This window comes from Phymastichus coffea, unplaced genomic scaffold, assembly GCF_024137745.1.
Source record: "Phymastichus coffea isolate CEN01 unplaced genomic scaffold, Cenicafe_Pcof_1.1 PCOF00054, whole genome shotgun sequence".
Classification (NCBI taxonomy): domain Eukaryota; kingdom Metazoa; phylum Arthropoda; class Insecta; order Hymenoptera; family Eulophidae; genus Phymastichus; species Phymastichus coffea.
In genome coordinates this window covers 415,055-435,805 of record NW_026706865.1, presented here as the reverse complement: position 1 = coordinate 435,805, position 20,751 = coordinate 415,055, and the positions used below count along the sequence as shown (strand labels likewise).

The window sequence follows — 20,751 nt, the reverse complement described above, 5'->3', positions numbered from 1 at the left end:
ATGGTTGGACTTGTACCGAACTCAATTACACGTTATTCACTCTGTTGTTGTTTATGAAATTCCGCTTGTTCAAAAATATCGTCAAAAATATACGATTCGCTAAGCCAATCAACTGACCAATTACGGAAATGAAAAAACCGAATTCGTATATTACAAAAAATGGATTTTCAATATTTACAATAGATTTATGTGAATGTCAATGATTATAACCTGGAATATCGACGGTATAAAGGAAAATTTTACTCGATAAATCGATGACTGAAGGCGATGAGTTGTCGCTCGGTACATATTACTATTTGTTCCAGAAAGTTGATGAAAATTTCGTGAGAGAGAAAGAAAGCGAATGGAAAGAGATATTAAGTCTTGACAAGAGAACGTGTCAAGGTGACGTTACGAACAATCGCATTATTACGCGCGCGGCGTTCATTTTCATGTTGATTTCCAATGTACTGCTGCTGTGACAGCTTGAAATTGAATTTCTCGAGTATAGCCCTATTATAAAAATATCCATCCGAGCGTGAAAGTCTTTGTGTCCATAATCAATAAAAGACTATGTAATATAAATGTTGGTCGGTTGAATTGTGTCGGAGAATGTGTATCCGTGAGAACTAAAAAAGGGAGACTTTTAATTAGCCGAAAGTAGAAGATTTACAAGAGATTACACGGTCAAACGAGCAGGCATTCAAGGTTGCTTAGTTATACCCTCTAAGATTTTCCGCAAGCAGTCGTGCGCTCTCGCTCGACACGGCTGTGCGCAGTGCGAAAGGAAAGCAAACAGAAATAGAGCGAAGAGCTCAACTGAATGGAAAGTCGAAAATAAGAAGCGAAGAAAAAAGTGATAGAGCCAAGAAGCGTGAAAAAGAGAAGGCGTACGGGTTAATAGAGCCGATTTGGGAGCTGGACCGGAAGCGAAAATAGATGAAGCTCCTAGCTAAGCAAAGTTTCCGATTTTGTTGATTCGCGTACAGACTGGACAATTCACGGTAGTTGCCAGTACCAGTCACGAGAGTTTTCGCAGCGACACGTATTTTTTACTTCTGCAAATTGCCAAGAAGCTTGCCAGCTTCTATCCCATTTGTCCGTTTCTCACACGCAGATTATCGCTCGACTTTCATATCAATAGATCGTTCTTGGTCAATCGCCTAGCAAACTTCTTTTGTACACGTGAATGGGATCCGTAAATGCTGGACGTGATCACTCATTTCTTCGATACAAATTGATGAATCAAGCGAGCGAACCCTAGATTGAGACAAAGTATTTATAGATTGTCACGCCAGAAGCTCAACTCTGCTGTGCCAATATATTTTTTTAAATATTCTACAAAAACGAAATAAATCGAAGACAATCAAGAATAATAACAGCTAAGCATTCTACTCGTATTTATCACCATCGAAGATCAAACACTCGACTTGTTTCACTTCGTCTCTAAATAGAAATGGCGCCGCGTTTCAATTTGACACCGGCTCACCTTATTCACCAAAAACAGAATATAGGCGGCAAAGACAGAGAGACAGAGATATGGAATTAACGACATATATTAGGACAGCTGACGCATCCAAAAGACTTTAGCATGGATTCCTTCATGAAAGTGCCGGAAGAGAAATCAAAACTTTTCTGTTACACGTCATTGACCTATTTCTCATAAAAAAACTGGCAGATTTTCATTTGATCGCTGCAGACAAGAGCGTGATTTTCACATTTGCAACATTGCAAGTACATAAGTTTCACTGCTCCTTCACTTGATTACCTGTCGCAATTATAGCGATGGCAAGCTGTCTCCAACGCGAGTCTCTATCTGGCGAAAGCTTCGTTGAATGGGCTTAGCGAGTGCTTTTATACAGATCGATGATTGATCCTTTCTCTAAAATCATAAGTTCCTTTCAACAAATTTTCTTTATTCCTCCAAGAAATGGTATTTATTACACGCTCAGAAAATACTCCATTGAAATAAGAACCTTAAATTCAATGTCAAAAAAATGTTTCGCGATGGTAAATTAATATTTAATAACGGAGAACGAATTGCCAAGTAAGTGGCATTCAAAGTTAAGCACCTTATTATTGATGGACTCTGTGTTGCACGAGGGTTTGTCCCTTTGCAAGTTGTACTTCAATCACATGTCCATTACAAGTCAACGGGTAGTGATCTCGACGACCAATCAAAGCCAACGGTAAGTGAAGACAGTGACTTTAGAGTCAGCATAGTAGGAGGCGTCGAAATACAAGAATGACGGGTCTTTTAATTTCCGATATGGGAACAGAGCGAAGAGAAACGAAATATAAAAGAGATTGCAGAAGCCTAATAGTTACGTGCTGCTGCTTCGGGAATGAGAGATCGATGACGTCACTGGACGTCGCGACATTGACGTCATGACAACTCGCTCGACTATATATCTGTGTTCTGTTCATCCAGTCGCGTGTAGAATGTCTTTTCTTTTTCGATATGCACGTGTGCTCCTCTTTTCTTTTAAATTTTATCGTTCTTTGTGTTAATCGTAAAAAAATGCATGACATTTGATTTTATTCTTAAACGATTTTATTCATAGCTGTCTTTTAAACTCACTGCAATTTTTATTGCCGAGAAAGATTAATTTGATGACGTTTGGCAAGTGGAATATTAAAATTAGACTTTCAATGAAAATTATTCAACATTCCAAAATTACTACCTACCAGCAATGTCTAAGTTGAACACCCGTCGGTTGCCTTCCGTTGACAAAATTGCGATATTCGAGGCCACATAAATCGTTACTTTCTTTTATTTTATTTTCATTCTACATAAACTAGTTGTCAAACAAATATATAATTTATAAGATATTTGAAATTAAATACGATAACAATAATATACAAATAAACAATGATGACGAGCACGTATTTAATACAAGATTACAAATGCATATGCCTATTACCTTTTTTAAAAAATATCGCCCACAGATATGACATTGTTTTCGACAGCCTTCATGCCGACATATTCTTGGACAAAATGCATCTTTTGAAAACATCAACCTACAAATATAGTTTCATAATATTTTCAATATGTACATGGAACGTTAACGGAAATCTATAATAATGAGAAAGTGATTGGATACCGGATTGTCATCTACTGATTTATAAATCAATACATCGACGGATACAGAACGAACGTCTAGTCTAAAGCTCTTTAAAAATAATTGAATACCGACGCACATCTATGCGAAAAGTGAAACATTGCGCTCTAGTTGCTAAAATAATGCATATTACGTTATAAATTATTAATTCGTTAGGTCGGTGATGAGTAACAACTCTCACTAAGGTTTCCGGCAATATCACTGCGTAAGTGTACTTCGTGTTGTCACCGACACCTTCGCGCAGTCTCAACTTGCATGAAATCGATACGCCTCATCCCCATATCCTGTCCCTTCGCAGCTCCTCCAACTTCTCTCGCTATAATATGCTTCTTGCACGCGTATTAACAATTAGTTCGCTCGTTATTCAATAAATTTTTATTAGAAAACATCCAAGGAAGGTTACTCATTATAATGGAAGGAAACAATGTTAAAAGGAAAACTTAATTGCAGTCATGACCTTTATTCGTTAATCACTCGTAATTGCCTCTTTTCTTCTATAGCTCTGGTTATTTTTTCATTTTAATTAAAAAGACTGAGCATTTCTCGAACAAAAATTTAATGAGATAGTGGCAAACAATGTGATCCGATAGAACATTGCCTGATTAGAAAAGCTCTTATTACTCGGATCGCCGACAGTTTTACGCGCTCTCTAATCTCGAAAGCCTGGGGATATGCAGCTGTTTTTTTCAATGAAAAACTTCATTTATATTAGTTGCACAATAAAATACTATCGATGACATTCTTTCTGCTGTTGCTTTGATTGTTGCTCCACAAGTATATCTTTGAGTGGGAATACGAGTTAAAAAAACAATACTGCAACCGTGAAGCTGTCATCAATCATCGGAAAAAGTTGCTTACGAATTGTTAGAGCAGTATTTATTGTTCACTTGAGAACACACCTTTGCCACTGCTGATCTTTGTTACTGCTTTATCAGACAGACAGATCGAGAATCGAGAGAGAGAGAGAGAGAGAGAGAGAGAGAGAGAGAGAGAGAGAGAGAGAGACAGAGACAGAGAGAGAGGAGAAAGTTGTGGATTCGAACCTGAGTAAACCCATTTGCGATCCACATTTCCTCTCCCGAAGGATCTGCCCATCGTCATTAACAAACGCCGCAGAAGTTCAATATTGTTTTAGATCGCGTGATAAAAGACACATCTGACCCACCTCTATATATATAGACCCTCATCTGTCCAACACCTTCAACGCCTTCATATTTTCTTCGAAATTGCTTGACCGTTGCTTCTTGAAACGTAGCTCTGACGTTGAAAAATTCAACGACAACTTCCTGATCTTTTATTCAGTAACGATTGTTTCGACGTCACTCTCTATATGAATTTATTTCAAAGCTATCACACGTACACAACGTTATCGTTCAAGTGAGCTCGAGTAAACCTTATTAGCGACGTAATTTCAATGCAAACGACCTTAATTCATTCAAGTAGAACTAATGCTTGATAAATAGTTTGGTAAATAGAAATGCTGCATAACGACATGACACGGGCTATTATTAAAATATCGATTTGTATCTTTATTTATTAATTACATGTAAGCCCGATGGTTTTGTCAATATTTCTTTGAAAATGTCCTCAACTTTCAATGCACAGCGCTGCATTTGGTTTTCAATAAAAATCACGGAAGCTAACCCAATGCAAATATTTCGCAGGCTCTCTTGAAAATACAAAAGCTCCTATAGTTTGAATTACAAAGTTCAATTCTCATACGAACCGCTCTAATCATCCATCCGTTCCATTTCTCATTGTATGCATAAAGGACTTGGCGTTAAATTGCGCGCCGGCGTCTCAGGGGCGTGCGAATGAAGAGGCGCGCGCGCGAGGGGGGATCGATGAGCGAGGAGCGGGCGCCGCCGGGATACAGGAGCATGCTACCTGCCGGCGCTTCAGTCTGCCACGAGCAAGTGCCTGCGATAGGTTGACAACATTATTACGTTTAGTGCTTGCGAGAAAGAGCCAGAGCAAGACAAGTGTGTGTTTTCTGCACGCTTTCTATTGGACTGCAATGCTTACATTCACTACTGCAAGGTACATATATCTATATATTTCATTTCTATTTTTCAAACATATTAACGGTTTTTACATTCTAGGCTACGAATGCCGGGAGTTTAGATCAACTTTTTAATTAGACCGGTAATTTCAATTCTATGGAGATATTTTTTTCTAACTTGACAGATTGCTTTTTAATTTGTTAATGTGCATTCTTAATCATTTCACTTTCAATAATTATTTCTCGCTCAATATCTGTTTTTCAATAGCCAATTCGCACAATCGATTTTGTATTGTCAGTAAGTTACTTTGTTCGACCACATGCCTAATACTATTTGACAATCGACCAATTTATTAATTTATCTTATTATTCGAATTTTATAAAAACAATTCTCTTACACTACAGCTTAAACTCATCATATTATCTTCCCTTATTTTCATTACTAATCTAGAATGACACATAATCATAATAACGCTATTATGTTTATTTAAAAATCGAGACTCTAAATCTAAAATTCGATGAAAATAATTGATTCATATATAGAGTAAATGCATATAGCTATCTATATAAAGCCATGACACGATGACCAATTTTGATTTGCTTATTTTTATAACGCTACTTACGATGGTGAAAACGGGTATTGTAATATTTTATATGCAATAAGAATCAAATATAAATAATATAAAACTACGCTTCGAAGCATAAAAGTTTTAAAGACTAATATTAATCTGTATAAAATCAAGTCTGATTTTAAGTGCTGTAAAGAACGTTAGTCATACAGAGAGAATTACGGAATTAATAGGTACATCCTATTTAACTCCGCGTGAATAACTATTTTTATAGTCTAATAGAAGTTTTTTGACATTATCACACTTCAATAGGCTAAAATTATATTGCAACATTTGATATGAAAGACTTCTTATGTTTTAAGCCATTTCGATAAATTAGTCAAATATATAAAATACTTTGTCACTTGTGAAAAGAATAAAAAAAGATTCAATCTTCCTTAGTTTATCAAAAATTGAACAAAAATAAAAATCTTTCCAACGCAAGAAAACTAATTAAATAAATTATTAATGTCTTAATTAACCTATTACAACTCTAAAACTACAAATAATAATAATAATAATAATAATAATAATAATAATAATAATAATAATAATAATAATAGTAATAATAATATTAATAATAATAAGAATTCATGATAGATTCATCGAGATGGCAAAACTCGCGATAATGAGATGAGACGCGTGAGCGTGCGTGTACACAACGATACACGTATAATACATCCTTGAAAGCCTCGATAACCCCCTAAGTTATCTTCAAGGTCGACGTCGGCGACGATGAAAAAAATTATGAAGGAAAAGCACGTGCACCGCGATTGTTATAGTTTTTGACAACTGTAATTGCTTTATCTTGGGTGATAATGATGAGGGCCTTTTAATTAGTTCTGAAAACATGCAGGGATTAATTTTACTGAGTATAAATTCAACGAGATAAATTTGATTTCTGCGTACTGAATTTATAATGAATGTTTTGTTTGCACTGATTGTCAAACGTTGACGTCATTATGTGTCGACTGGAAAGCGGATTGAACTGTCGTGGGCGATTAATAGCAAATTTTCATGGAGAACAAATCCTGTGGTACAGGAGAATTCGTTAATTGATAACAGGACATTTAGAAAATACGCAATCAAGTTCGTAATATAATGAAAATAGTGAATCTTGTATTATTTTATATGCCTCTCCCTGCAGTCGTCCTTCAGTCGAATTTGGATGGGAGGACGGCAATGCGCAGGCGCTACAAGCTTCCGCGTGCCGCGCGCGCGAAACTTTTATATTACGAAATTGCAACCGAGGGTCGTACCAGTCGGCTCATGCCTTTCATGGGGTTGACTTAATGAAGGTTGACGCATCTTCAGTTAAGCCTATTGCCAGACATCTTTAATTACCGTGTGTTCGGGTTTTCGACAGTTACATTAACGAATAAATTCTAATCACGTTAAGAAGAAATTTCAGGTATTGTGTTTTCTATATTTATTTCTATTATTGATTATTTACCTGAAATAAAATAGAAAGTTTTTTATTTTGCAAGCTAAAGAATTCGCACATGAAAGAGTATTTCAAGTAGAGAAAAATACGTACGGTCAGACATCAATAAATATATTTTAAAAATATAAAAGAAAGTTCACAAATGTTAGATAGGCTCTATGTGGCATACTAAATAATCTCACAGACTAAACATTATTGTAGATAGCCGAGAGAGTGTGAGCTGATCGTAAAACTTCAACACACACGCTATAGTCTTTCAAAGAAACTGAGCTAAGCTTATACATGAATTCTGGGTCTTCGTAAAGGCATATTAATTAATGCATTCCAAATTTTATGCACTTATATCGATGGGCGACGTATTCACGTTAAGATAGATGTAGCCACAACAAAGCAATGCAAACTTTCTACAGCGGCACAGCAATGCCCGTCTAAGAAATAATAAAAAAGAAACTGTCTGTGATCAAGACGAAGTAGTGAGTAACGTGCAAGTAAGGTATTTAAGCGGAGTGTATGAAAGGAGTCAAATCAATGATTATCGTGCCGAAGATGATGAGCGTTGAGTCTCGACTCTTCAGCCAGCTGTCCGTCGATAGCGAGGATGGCAGGCAGTCGACTAAGGACTCGGTGGGTAACACTTGTCTTGTCGAATTATTAGCCCGTTTGTTCAAATCCATGAGTATTCCTTCTTGTGTATTCATGTTTTTTTTAATATTCGTTTAATTTATACATTTGGAGAAGATTTATTTTTGCACGCTATTATTTTTCGATAATTTTTTACTTAATCAATGTGATTATTAAAATGTATATCGTTGTCAATAGTTCCCTTACAATTAAGTACATTTTTTTATTGTTTTTCAAAATTATTTTGTTGTTTACTGTACAAAGAATTTCATTATAAAAGCATGTACTGTAATAGGCAAAGATAACTAAAAGGAGTTATTGTAAAATTGGTTGCGATATTTTTATCCGTTTGGCCGGCACAAGTGCAATATTCTTATTTACATGAATACGTTAAGAAATTATTGTTACCGCTATGTCATATTTTCAAACATATTTACAAGTATTAAACTCCTGATGGTAGTATATTTTACTAATTTTCGGATAAATTTAATATGAAATGGCACACACGAGGGTCAGTTGTTTAGCCTACTGAGCTGAACTAAATCATTAAGCGGATAGTTTTATGCAACCTTAATATAAGTGCGAATACCTTTATTTCCTTATTGTATGGTAAACATATGTAGAGTATGAATGATATGTGAGCTTTGATTTAGCAACCTGCATTTATTGAAAAACGTGATAGTGTTTTAATCATTGAATAGCGAAAAAACGAGCAGCTTCTGACGTTAGTCAGAAATATATATCCATATAGCCTTCTTTATATCGCTTCCATAACAAACACATGTGATCTCTGTAACACAAATGCATTTGAATGCATAAAGTTCTCAAGGAGCACAAAGAGATGTACCTCAAGCTGCACTCCAATGAAAGAGGCCAATGTAAGCACTATACAAGCACTTGGCAATAGTCCAATCGATAGCCAAGATGAAAAGAATAATCTCTGTCGTACTTATGAATCGTAGTCGTTGAATGAATAAAAAATCAGCTTGCAATACAAACCAGGATGGCCGAAAAAATAAGAAGGCAAGCGTTACCCCACGTAACGTGTCAGAATCTTATGTAGTTGACGCGTCCGAAGTTTCCAAACAGCATGTATATATGTGCGCACATTCATACAACTGGTTATTATTCAATGTCACCTTGCCTCAGGACGAAAGAAGTAGAGAATAAGGCGCACACGCGAGTAGCCCTCATCAATGTCCAGCAGCAGTAGTAACAGCGGCAGAGCCGCACGTGGATCACTCACGTTTTTCGCAAGCGTCCGAGCCTACAGTATATATGGCACGTGTGCCTCGTGGAAGAGAGATTCACTCCTCATCACTACGGGTGGTGAGGCTATCAGCTTGTTAATCGTCATAGCACGCGTAATCGTTTTACGCTCTTCCTCTTCATGTTACATGACAATGAAATGTTTTTGATCAGCCACTGGCTCGTTTACAACGACTTTTCATGGTAGTATTCTTCGATAATGCTTGTCGGCGAAATAGAATTTCCATATACAACTGATGCGACATGGTCTTTGTGTAAATCTGATCTTAATTGCTTCCACGCGTGTTTAGTATATTCAGCGCATGTAATTGTATTCTCGAATGCGTTCCCGCTAATGTAATAAAAAAAAGAAACATATGCATTGCTTCAATTAAATTACTTCTTTATTTCATTTGATATTTCGCGTGTTAAGGTAACTCAGAATTGATCCCCGGTAAAACAATTATACGGTAATATGAATATTTCTTATATTATATTCTGATTTATAAATTGATTAACAAGACGTTAATTTATTCAATAAGTTCATTGTCAATCAAACAAATAAATAAATCTGGAAATAGATATTTGAAAGAAGTATTACTTGAATATTTACTATAATTTGAATTGAGTCACGCAAACTAGCTTTTCCTCATTATATATTTGCATCATTTAAATGGAAACTAATTTTATTAGAACTTGTGTTGCTCTAGAGTGAGCTATGGTTTTATACTGCGTGTATAAACAAATAATAACATTATTTTCGTGTGATAGATGAATGAAAGAATGTATAAATATTATTTTACTTCATTGCGGCTTTGAAAATAATTTGAATGTGATCTTATTTCATTAATACAGCTTCAATTATGGTTTGTCTATAGGAGTTGTAATTTTGTTTTCAGGATACGCGAACTCACGTCGTCGTAGAACTATACGACACCGAACGTTCCTACGTTGAGGCCTTGCAAATACTAGTCAATGTGAGTACTTTATCCATTATAATAATATTTTTTCTAATATACATTGAGTAACGCGTATCGTATATTATTAAATGATAGATGATGGAATATAAAATTGAGAATAACAGTGAAAACAAACATTCTTAAATTTTATTAGGAATGGTATCCCGGGGGTCATTTTTTTTAATGACTTTGAAATTATAGAAATGTATTAGAGCAACAATGTCATCGATTGCATAGTTCGATGAATTTTTTAAATCTGAATGAACAACGTAATCGATAAAACGGTTCCTCTGGTTCTCTATTACGACACAACGTCAGTATATTTGTTAAAAATGTTGTTTCAACAACTTGGGCTCTTGAAGAATAATGCAATCGATATTTTACATAAGAAAAAATCTTGTTACCATTGAAAATGAGCAACATGAATCGCATTGCGTTACTTGTCATAAAATAAAAAAATTTCTCTAAACATTACGTTGTACTATTCACTCCACTGCTGATCAGAAAATATCGAACATTGTTGTCGTTGCGTTTTCTTTGAATCATCGTAAAAAGGCGCTTTACACCATTTTAGAATCGTAAGAAATAGGTAATTTTTCAGAAAAGAATCCAATCAATCTCATAAGCTACTTGAAAAGCGAAGCCTTCCAAGGAGAAATTATTAGTTAACGCTTTTACGTGAATGTAAAATTAGCTTTCCAAAGAAGAATAAACCTTGAATATTTTGTGAAGTGGTGTACAAAAACATAACAAACAAGTTTGCATCCATAACCACGGTAGTTGCGAGTGAGAATATTTAATCGTTTCGAAACTTGTTCAGATTAAAATCTAGTTAACTTTGAACAAAATAAGGAAAGAGAGAGGAAGTATAGTTCACGCGTAGCATTCGTATCGATTAGACGTGTGATATAATCGCTCCTCGCGAGTGTTATTGTTACGTTGTGCGTGTACGGGCCTAGCCTGTCTATTCCTCACAATCAAGTAAAAGTTGTGCAGTGAATATAACCATGACACCTACATCTCCAACCCAATCCCCAAAAGAAGTCCCAACGTTCACAATCAACAATTCCTACACCAGCTATGCTTTAATCGCTCAAAAAGACCAAACTCCCAAACGTGACCAAGCCATCCTTATGGACTGTGTAGGAGACCTGACACTCACGGACTACACGTGTGTCATAGGAAAAATCGTCAAACCTATCAATGTCCTGTTCGCTTCAAGAATATCTAAAAACCGCATCTGTATATACTTATCAAACAAAAATCTAGCTGACGACTTCACCGACAAGCATAAGACCATCACAATCGGCGAGCACGCAGTACCTGTCAGACCACTAGTAAGTAAATTCAAGAGAGTAATCTTCTCAAATGTCTCTCCGAGTATACCAAACTACATATTTGAAGACATTCTCGACCAACTATTAGTAAACAGAGGGTCCCCTGTTATACCTCTGAAAGCTTCAATCACACAAGAAGGATATGAACACGTAGGTAGTTGGCGCAAACAAGTATATGTCAAACCGGAAGATATCGAGAAAATTCCCACTCTCTTCAAAATCAATTATGATGAAGTTAGCTACTTTATTTACTCGAGCACAGACACTATCAAATGTTTTGCTTGCAACATAGAAGGCCACCTAGCAAAGGACTGTACTAACGTAGAAAAAGCAAACATCGGACACATGGAGATAGACGAAACAGCTGACTCGCAAAGCCAGAACGATCCCACGATACCACAAGCACCGGATAATACTACTCTCGCGCAGAAAAGATTACATTCTGAAATCAGCTCGAACGAATCACAGATTAGTCCTACTCAAACTACCAACACAAGCATTAGTCCTAATGAAAATAAAATCAAACAAGTGCGCAAACTAAGTAAATTAGACGCCGATACATCAAAAGAAGCAACAGTAGGCACTGTAATGACTAACAAACAAGACGAAAGCGATGAAAATGTCAAAATGTCCCAACAAAATAACGAATTCGAAGATGATCTAGACGTTAAACTTCGCAGCATCAGAGGTTACTTGAACACAGATGGAACACTTCTAAACTATAATCAATTTAAAAGTCTTCTCGAAAACACTTGTAGAGTCAAACAACCCATCGACATTATCAAACAATACAGCCCTGATCTAGAAAAGTTTAAACAATTTATTGAAGAAGAAATTAAACCAAACGTACGTAACTCTAGCATCAAAAATCGCTGCACGAGACTAGTAAAATGCATCGAACTACCAAACACAAATCTTACACCAGACCCAACACCAAACAACTCAGATGTAGAATAAACTTACTAAAAATGGCTAGAATCATGCAATGGAATATAAATAGCTTAGCACAACAATTCGAATACCTGCAGTCCCTAATTTCCCAGGAAAAGGCTGATATCGTATGCTTACAAGAAACAAATTTAAAAGGTAACGAAAAAGCTAAAGTTAAAAACTTCTATTGTTATAACAAAAATAGACAAGATTGTTTAATAGCCAGTGGCGGAGTATGCATTTTAATTAATGAAAAGTTATACAGCCAAGAAATAGTTCTAAATACAGAAATTGAAGCAGTCGCCGCACAAACGGTTATTAACAATAAACTTATCACGATCTGTAATGTGTACCTGAGCGATAAATACAATATCAACAAGGAAATGCTACAAAACATAATCAACCAACTCCCTCCACCTTTTATACTTCTCGGTGATTTTAACAGCCATAACTCCCTATGGGGCTCAATCAAAATTGACGATAGAGGGATAATCATAGGAGAACTTCTTGAAAATAACAATATCGAACTACTTAACAATGGTGCTCCGACGTACTGCAGCCCGGCTACCGGCAACTTAAGTTCGATAGACCTAACTATCTGCAGCAATGACCTGGCCCTACTACTCAACTGGGAAGCCCTCGACTATTTATACGGAAGCGATCATTTTCCTCTCGTGACGACTATATTCAACACAGAAATAAACGAAGCAAATATCAAAATCAAGCGCTGGAAGTATTATAAAGCTGACTGGAGAAAATACGAAGAAAGCATCAATTCCAAAATCAATGAGCTCGAACTATTAATTAGCATATTCGCCGACAGCAACAATAACGACATAAATAGCATCATTGAAAAATTCAAAGAGATAATCATTTACGCAGCCAATGAAAGCATACCTATTAGCTCTCAGAAAACTCCTAAACACAACACTCCATGGTGGAATGAAAACTGTGAAACTGCTGTTAAAAATGCTAAACGAGCTTTTAACACTTGGAAACGGAAAGGAACACTAGAAAACCAAATTGAACACAAACGATTAAAAACAATAGCAAAAAGAACTATAAAAACCAGTAAAAAAGAATCTTGGCTGGAATTTTTAAGATCTATGAATTATCAGAAGCCTATAAACCAAATCTGGAACAAAATCAAATCGATCGAAGGTAAAAACTCTCATCAAACAATAATTTTAAAAGAAAACAACACTGTAATAAATGATCCTTACACAATATCCAATAAATTAGCAAAATCATTTGCAAATAACGCAAGTGATGAAAATCTCACAGAAGAATTTCTGCTATACAAAAAATCTCAAACCCCTTTAGAAATTCCGCAAAACGACACCAGTAGCAACACAATAAACCGGCAAATCTCTATGAATGAACTAACATCGGCACTTAATAACAGCAAAAATACGAGCCCAGGGCCAGATTCCATTCCTAACATATTTCTCAAACAACTCCCATCTAAAGGCATTAAATGTCTACTAGATATTTACAATTTAATATGGTCGAGGAATCTTTTTCCCAACGAATGGCAACAAGCTACTGTTATACCAATACTTAAGCCCAACAAAAGTAAATATGACAAAAATAGTTACAGACCAATAGCACTAACATGTTGTATGTGCAAAATTCTAGAAAAAATCATTAATAAAAGACTTAAACAGGTTCTTGAATCCAATCGCATGTTGAACAATTGCCAAAGCGGATTCAGAGAGAAATGTAGCACAACTGACTGTCTAGTCACACTTGAGTCAAACATAGGAGAAGCCTTTGCAGTTAAACAACATCTACTTGCTGTCTGTCTGGACATGAACAAAGCCTACGACTTACTATGGCGCCGAAGAATTCTACAAATATTAATTGAACTCAAAATCACAGGACACATCCTGCATTTCATCAAAAATTTTTTATCCAACGGAACTATAAGAGTGCGCATACTTAATATACTATCAGAAGCGATATCAATCGAAAATGGTGTCCCACAAGGGTCAGTGATTAGCGTAACATTATTTCTTATAGCATTAAACGATATCTTCCAACTCATACAAGCTCCGATTAAATGTACAGCCTTCGCCGATGATATTACCTTACTTTTACAAGGGAAAAACATTAATACCAGTATCAAGCTCATGCAGAACGTACTAAATAAATTAGTTGAATTCACCAATACGACCGGATTCCAATTTTCGTCTACAAAGTGCCAAGCCATATTATTTCAGAATTACAGCAATAACAATCAAGACACTCAACTGACCATCGGCAAAGAAACCATCCAAGTAGTCGACCAAGTTAAAATTCTGGGCATCATCTTTGATAAACGACTAACGTGGAAAGCGCACATCACTGAACTAAAAAATCAATGTATACGTCGACTGAATACATTAAAGTGTTTATCCGCAAAAAATTGGGGTGCTAGTCAACAAGTACTAACTAACACATACAAAGCTCTAATCCAATCAAAATTAGACTACGGTTGCGTAGCATACGATTCAGCCAGTGAAAGCACACTGAGCAAACTAAATGTCATACTACATGAATGCATGCGAATAGCCACCGGAGCTTATAGAACCAGCCCAATAATCAGTATTCTCAGTGAAAGTAACATGATACCCCTAGCTTTAAGACGGAAAAAGTTAATTCTGAACTACGCTATAAAACTCTTGCATTCACCTCATAATCAAGCGCACTGTCTCCTAGCAAAAAATCTCAGCATTTATGATCCAAACAAACCACAACAAAGAAAACCTTTTTATCAGCGAGCCAAAAAATATCTCAGCAATTACAACATAAGTTACAATGACTTTCTTACCTACGAATCTACTACAACTAACAAAACATCTAAACCAAGAGCAGATGAGGAAACTATAAAACACAGTGAAAATAACGTCTGTAAAGAAACCAATTCCTCTTCCAACCCGCTCCATATATACACAAGGATCAGTTTGTCGGCCAACAGCATTGGAGCCGCCGCTATCCTTCCTTCACAAGAAAAAGTACTTTTGAAGCTACCAAAGTATTATGGACTGCAATCTTCGCAAGAAATATTAATCCTACACATTTTATGTAACACTACCTTTACTGGAAGAACAACGATTTACACATACTGCGAAGACTTAATCATCCAACTGCAACAGGATCAACCGCAAAACACGATTATCCAACACATACAGAATAAATTAACTTCCCTCCAAGGGATAGTTGAAATAAATCTAGCTGATCCTAAAGGCAATAAGATCACACATGATACAGCTTTAATGGCCTGTCAACTAAACTATCCCATAGAATGCAAAATAAATCAAAGCATAGGTATCAAAATGGTGAAAAATGAGATAAATAAAGAAATGAACAACCAATGGATAGAAGAAACGAATCACTGCTCACTACGAAAAATCAAAAAACATGTATTTCAGTCCAACCCGGCCACCAAGTTCAACAGAAGAAATCAAATCCTTATCACAAGACTCAGAATTGGACACACCCCTCTAACGCACCAGCATTTTCTGAACAAAGAAGATCCACCAATGTGCGATAAATGCTTTACTCGACTTAATATTGAACACTTACTCCTACACTGCCCAGAATACCAAAATGATAGACAAAAATATAAGTTATCTAGTGACATAGATACCCTACTCAATAATGTAAACCAATGTCAAAATGTAATTAAATTCTTAAAAAGAACAAAAATAACGAACATTATATAATTTAACCATGCAATAATATATATCTTTGTATACTTAAATGTTAACTATATAAGATCCTGTAACGATTTTACCTATGTATCACTGTCGCTAATACCCACTCCGGGGGATGCGACAATAAATAAATAAAATAAAAAAAAAAAAAAAAGAGAGGAAGTATGTAAAACTTTCCAAGAATGTCGTCAGTGAGTAATTTTGGTTCAGTCAAATTGCTTCTAGCTCTTCTTTCTGCAACCGATAGCCGTTTGTCCGAAAAACTACTCAACCTATTCAAATCCATCGCGATGAATGCCATGCCTATCAATAATTAACATTGATTTTGAATGACGACCTCAGTACCTCTTAGATTTATTAAAATTGCAACAGCTCTTATACATATATCTTAAAATTTTACATGAGTTGTCTGAAGATTTACATTATAAAGTAGCACGTCACTATGGAAAATTAAGCTCGTTAACTCTCTTAAATAACTAAAGGCAGTAAACAAAAACATATTGATATTGAACTGAACTCATTTGATATGAAATGCGTCAACACTTGCAATGGCAATTTGACATCTCGGCTAAGTGCAAGAGGAAATTTTCATGGTAAACAAGATTTTAGCGATATTTTATCGGCAGTTTGCTGCGACGATATAGACCCAATAATTTCACTGGAATTAGTAGCTGTGTTAGACGACAGCGTGCAATTTCATTAAAAATGTATTTACTTTGTCGTTGAGTTAGCATTTGCATCGTTTGACATCAACAGATGGCTAGTACCGAGAACACCATGTCATGCGTGCGCACACATTTCAAGTTTTTAAAAAATGAACGTTTCTAAAGCGGGCAAAAAAGGTGACTCGAAGCGTAAAAGCATAACGGTTGAATAGCGTACGCCCTCGAGTGAGAGAGACAGCTTAATCTAATGTAAACTTAGTATCTGGATTTAAGCGTGACGGCCAAGACCTCGATGAAAAGTTTTCTTACTTGCTGCACACACGCATACACGGTCATACACAAACAAGGAAAACTGGACCGAATTACGCGCGACTGCGGAAAGCACTTTGCCCTCGGCACCGCGGCACGCAAGATAGTTTTGTTGTTTGCGTTTTACCAAACTTTCCTTTCTCACTCTTTGCGTTGTTGTTGTTACTGGCTAAGATCAAGTTGGATCGACCCTATTCTTCAATTATCACTTTGCAAAAAAATAAAGTTTCTTTATCAAAGTATACATTTGCCTTTGGTTGCATAGTTAGTGAGTTTTAAACAAACGGACCAAAGAAAACTTTGCGAGATGTGATAAAGAAATCAATCAATCTTCAAAAGAGTGAATTCATGATCAGAGTGAGAAAATCAATGTATGAGACTTTTACGTCACGTTGCCGTTATGCGCTACGCATAATGTACGTAGAACAGGGCGCCACGGCGCCACACGTGAACGATCGCTTTACGTATAATATGCGTATTATGAAAGGTTGGTGGAGGCCATTCTACTACACGACGACTGCTTGTCTATTGTAATCGTTGACAAGTTATTAGGTTGTGAAGTGCGTGTGAATTAAGAAAGTCCCGTGAAACGAGCGCGTTCTGCACATTCATTAGCTTCAATCGTATCACTCTCGAGAGAATTCATGTACTGTAAATTTTGCAGGTTACCAAGTCTCTTTAGCAAGTTCAATAGTTTATTACGTTTGAAATGCCGCTTCCGTTCGAAAACTCGACGCTTTCCAGCCTGATAACATTTTTAATGCTGCCTTTGCCAGTCATTTTTATCAATAAATCATCGAGACGAGCAACAATTTTTGTTATCAATTTTTTTTTCATCCTACGAGGGTCATTTGATAAGTACGATATCGTGTACTTTCGGAGAACCTGGGCGTGGATCATTCAAAACGTACGACCACGTTGAAACTCGTTATACCAATTTTTAACGGTCGCCATTGAAGGAGAAGCATCCCCATACACTGCATCCAAGCGTTCTTTAATTTCACTGCGCCATTTCCCTTCCAAAATCAATGAGAATTCCCATAAGAAAAAGAAAGCTCCATTGACCTGTATCAATTCCAAAGATTTTTTGCTGTATTTACGAATGACACGCGTGATGAATTATTTCATGTGCTTTTGCAATAGAAAGTGATTGGTTCGAGATCCCATATCGTATCCTACACTGGTTGGAATCACTTGTTATAACAGAGATTCTCTGTTGCCTAGCAAGGTTATCTTACATTTTGTGGATATTTTTCATTACTTCTTTCGTGAAAAAATAATAATAAACTTTTCACTCGCCAATGAAACAAGAGAATAGTCATTACTCAAATGCTACGTTTTAATGACATTGAAAGATTTACAGTTATTAAATAAAAGTCAATTGTTGTCAACGTTTTTCGTACACAAATAAACTGATCGCACGTTTGATTAAATTTCGGCAGTTTGCATTATTATCGAGGAAAAAAAGTAAAAAGATAGAAAAAAAAATGAAAAATACACGCTTGGAAAGGATTGTGCGTCTTTTCGAAACAATCAAAAATAATTCCAAGGATGATGAAAAATGCGAAAGAGAAAAAGATTCCCTCTACGAAGCTTTGAAACCGCGTCTCTTTTGTCCAGTAGAGAGTAGAGTGTCGTTGACGCAATGAAAATAAATTGACATCGACATGTTACCAGCCGCGAGCGCGTGGCCAATGATTTAACCGAATCGCAGATTAGAGATTAATCTTGTTAGTCAACTTTTGTATACATCTGATTTTTCATTTTCCATAAAATATGCTCGTTTCAGAAATATCTACAGACCCTTAAGAGCCCCGAGAATGCACACCTCGTCGATGCTGTCATCGTCGATGAGATATTCTATCAGGTATTGTATTTTAATCATTTATGAATTTCATGATTTTTGACTTCGAATAATAAATTATGAAGGAAAATACAATAACAAGGAAAGATTATTGATTGACTGTTCTTATTTTTTTGAAAATACAAAAAGCTCTGTAATGAATTCAGTTTATCGTAGAAAAACGTTTGACGATAGCAAAAATGAGTTATTTGGGGAAAAGCGTAACTACAGCCAATTAAATTTAGCCATGATTGGATTTTTATCTAATGTTCAACATCTATAAAATTAACTTAGCTGACGTAAAATCACGTTTCCACATTGACAACTTTTTTTTGCATTTCAATGATTTTCATTTTAGATTTATATATGAGTGATAATTATAAAATGGTTTACATTTTTAAATTCATTCGGTATTGAAGAACCACTTGTATTCTGCGTCTTCTTACATAATTTCAATTATAAAGAAAAGATAAACGAAACAAGTCTTTCACAAAAATTCGGCAACGATCGTTTTTCTAAAAATAAACCTTCGAAGCATCGTCTCGCTTAGGAATAATAATAAAAAGCAACAAAGCTTTTCCATTGTGAGCATAAAAATCGAGCATTCGTATATAATCGTGAAAGGGGAACAAAGAATAAAACTTATATTTGTAAGTGTGTCAATCACGTATAAATGGGTCAAAAGTTAATCGAAGTACTATGAGAGCTTCAGTTGGAATAAACAGGAAGCTTTTCTTCTCTCTGTCTCGCAGGTACCAGCAATTCTTAGTCACCATGAGGTATTTCTGGAGGAGTTGCGCAAACGCCTGGAGACTTGGGAAGTACGGCAAACGATCGGCGACGTATTTCTTGAAGTGGTACGCAATGGCGCTTTTTTCTTCATTATTTACCCATAAGATTAAATTCATGTCTCTTTGCGCAATTCCTTTGTAGAAGTTTTCAACGTGGTAATATACTCTGTCTCTCACAAAGGTGGTTTGACTTTTTCGTTGTAGTTCACAAAGCCCGATGTGCTCGAGACCTACACTCTTTTCCTCGACAATTGGAAGTCTGCGAAAAAAGCCATCAAGACGACATGCCAAGCCAAGCCGGCTTTCGCCCGTTTCCTTGAGGTAACTAACTATCTATCGTACTATAGGCTTTTCCCGTCATTTCATGCATCATAACATAATTCCCTCTTTCTTCGATCTTTTCCGTTTTCCTCCCCTTTTTCTCCCTTTCGACGATCCCTTTTGAGTAGCTAGCGGAATTTCGAGGAGAGCGACATATATCTGAAGGAACTTAAAAGAGACTCAATTCTTCCAGTCAATCGATTATTATACAAAAAATTAATCTTTTTACAATGGAGAACTTTACAAACTCTTCATTTTTAATTTTCTTCAATGAAAATTGTAGTTCAAGTTCCAAAAGAATACATTGATTATAAAAAATCCTAATATTTTCATCGGTTTACTATTAAAAGCAGCATATAATTTTAAAAGTTTAGCGAGGACCGGCATTTAACGCTTAGTCATGCTTGTACAGTCGGTCAATAAAAACATAAGAAATTTCTTTCTCTAAAAAACCTCTATGTCATCGTATAAATGGAAAACCTTTGAACCCACAGACGATGGAACGCGAGCACAAAGGTAAACTTGGTCTGGATCAATTGCTGATCAAGCCAGTACAAAAGATACCAAGGTACGAATTGCTGATTCAACGCTTACTCAAACACACGGACGCCTCACATCCGGACAAAGACTTATTGACAGCAGCATTGAAGGAAGTACATGAGCTCGTCGTCAAGATCAATTGTACCGAACGCCAGTCACTCGAGTGGGAGCAACAGCAGACCACTCTTAAAGAGGTGCAGTCTCTTGTCGAAGGTCTGGTCGGGATTGTCGCTAATGATAGGCAAGTGTTATTGATTAGTTTCCAAGCAAACTAGGCCAACATTGTCTTCTCCTCTATTTTCTTTTTTTTTTGACTAATGATTACTTCTACTGA

At 36.0% G+C, this 20,751-nt stretch overlaps 1 protein-coding gene across 5 annotated transcripts in view; it reads left to right on the top strand.

The window, feature by feature from the left end:
* Window positions 1-20,751, top strand: part of LOC131665757 (uncharacterized) — a 48,275-nt gene that overhangs the window by 20,091 nt on the left and 7,433 nt on the right. For all 5 annotated transcript variants that reach the window (XM_058937864.1, XM_058937862.1, XM_058937860.1 and 2 more), the window contains exons 9-13: window positions 9,924-10,001; window positions 18,712-18,789; window positions 19,518-19,622; window positions 19,761-19,877; window positions 20,372-20,658. In XM_058937864.1, coding sequence (XP_058793847.1) covers window positions 9,924-10,001; window positions 18,712-18,789; window positions 19,518-19,622; window positions 19,761-19,877; window positions 20,372-20,658 — 665 coding nt within the window. The remainder of the gene's footprint in view (window positions 1-9,923; window positions 10,002-18,711; window positions 18,790-19,517; window positions 19,623-19,760; window positions 19,878-20,371; window positions 20,659-20,751) is intronic.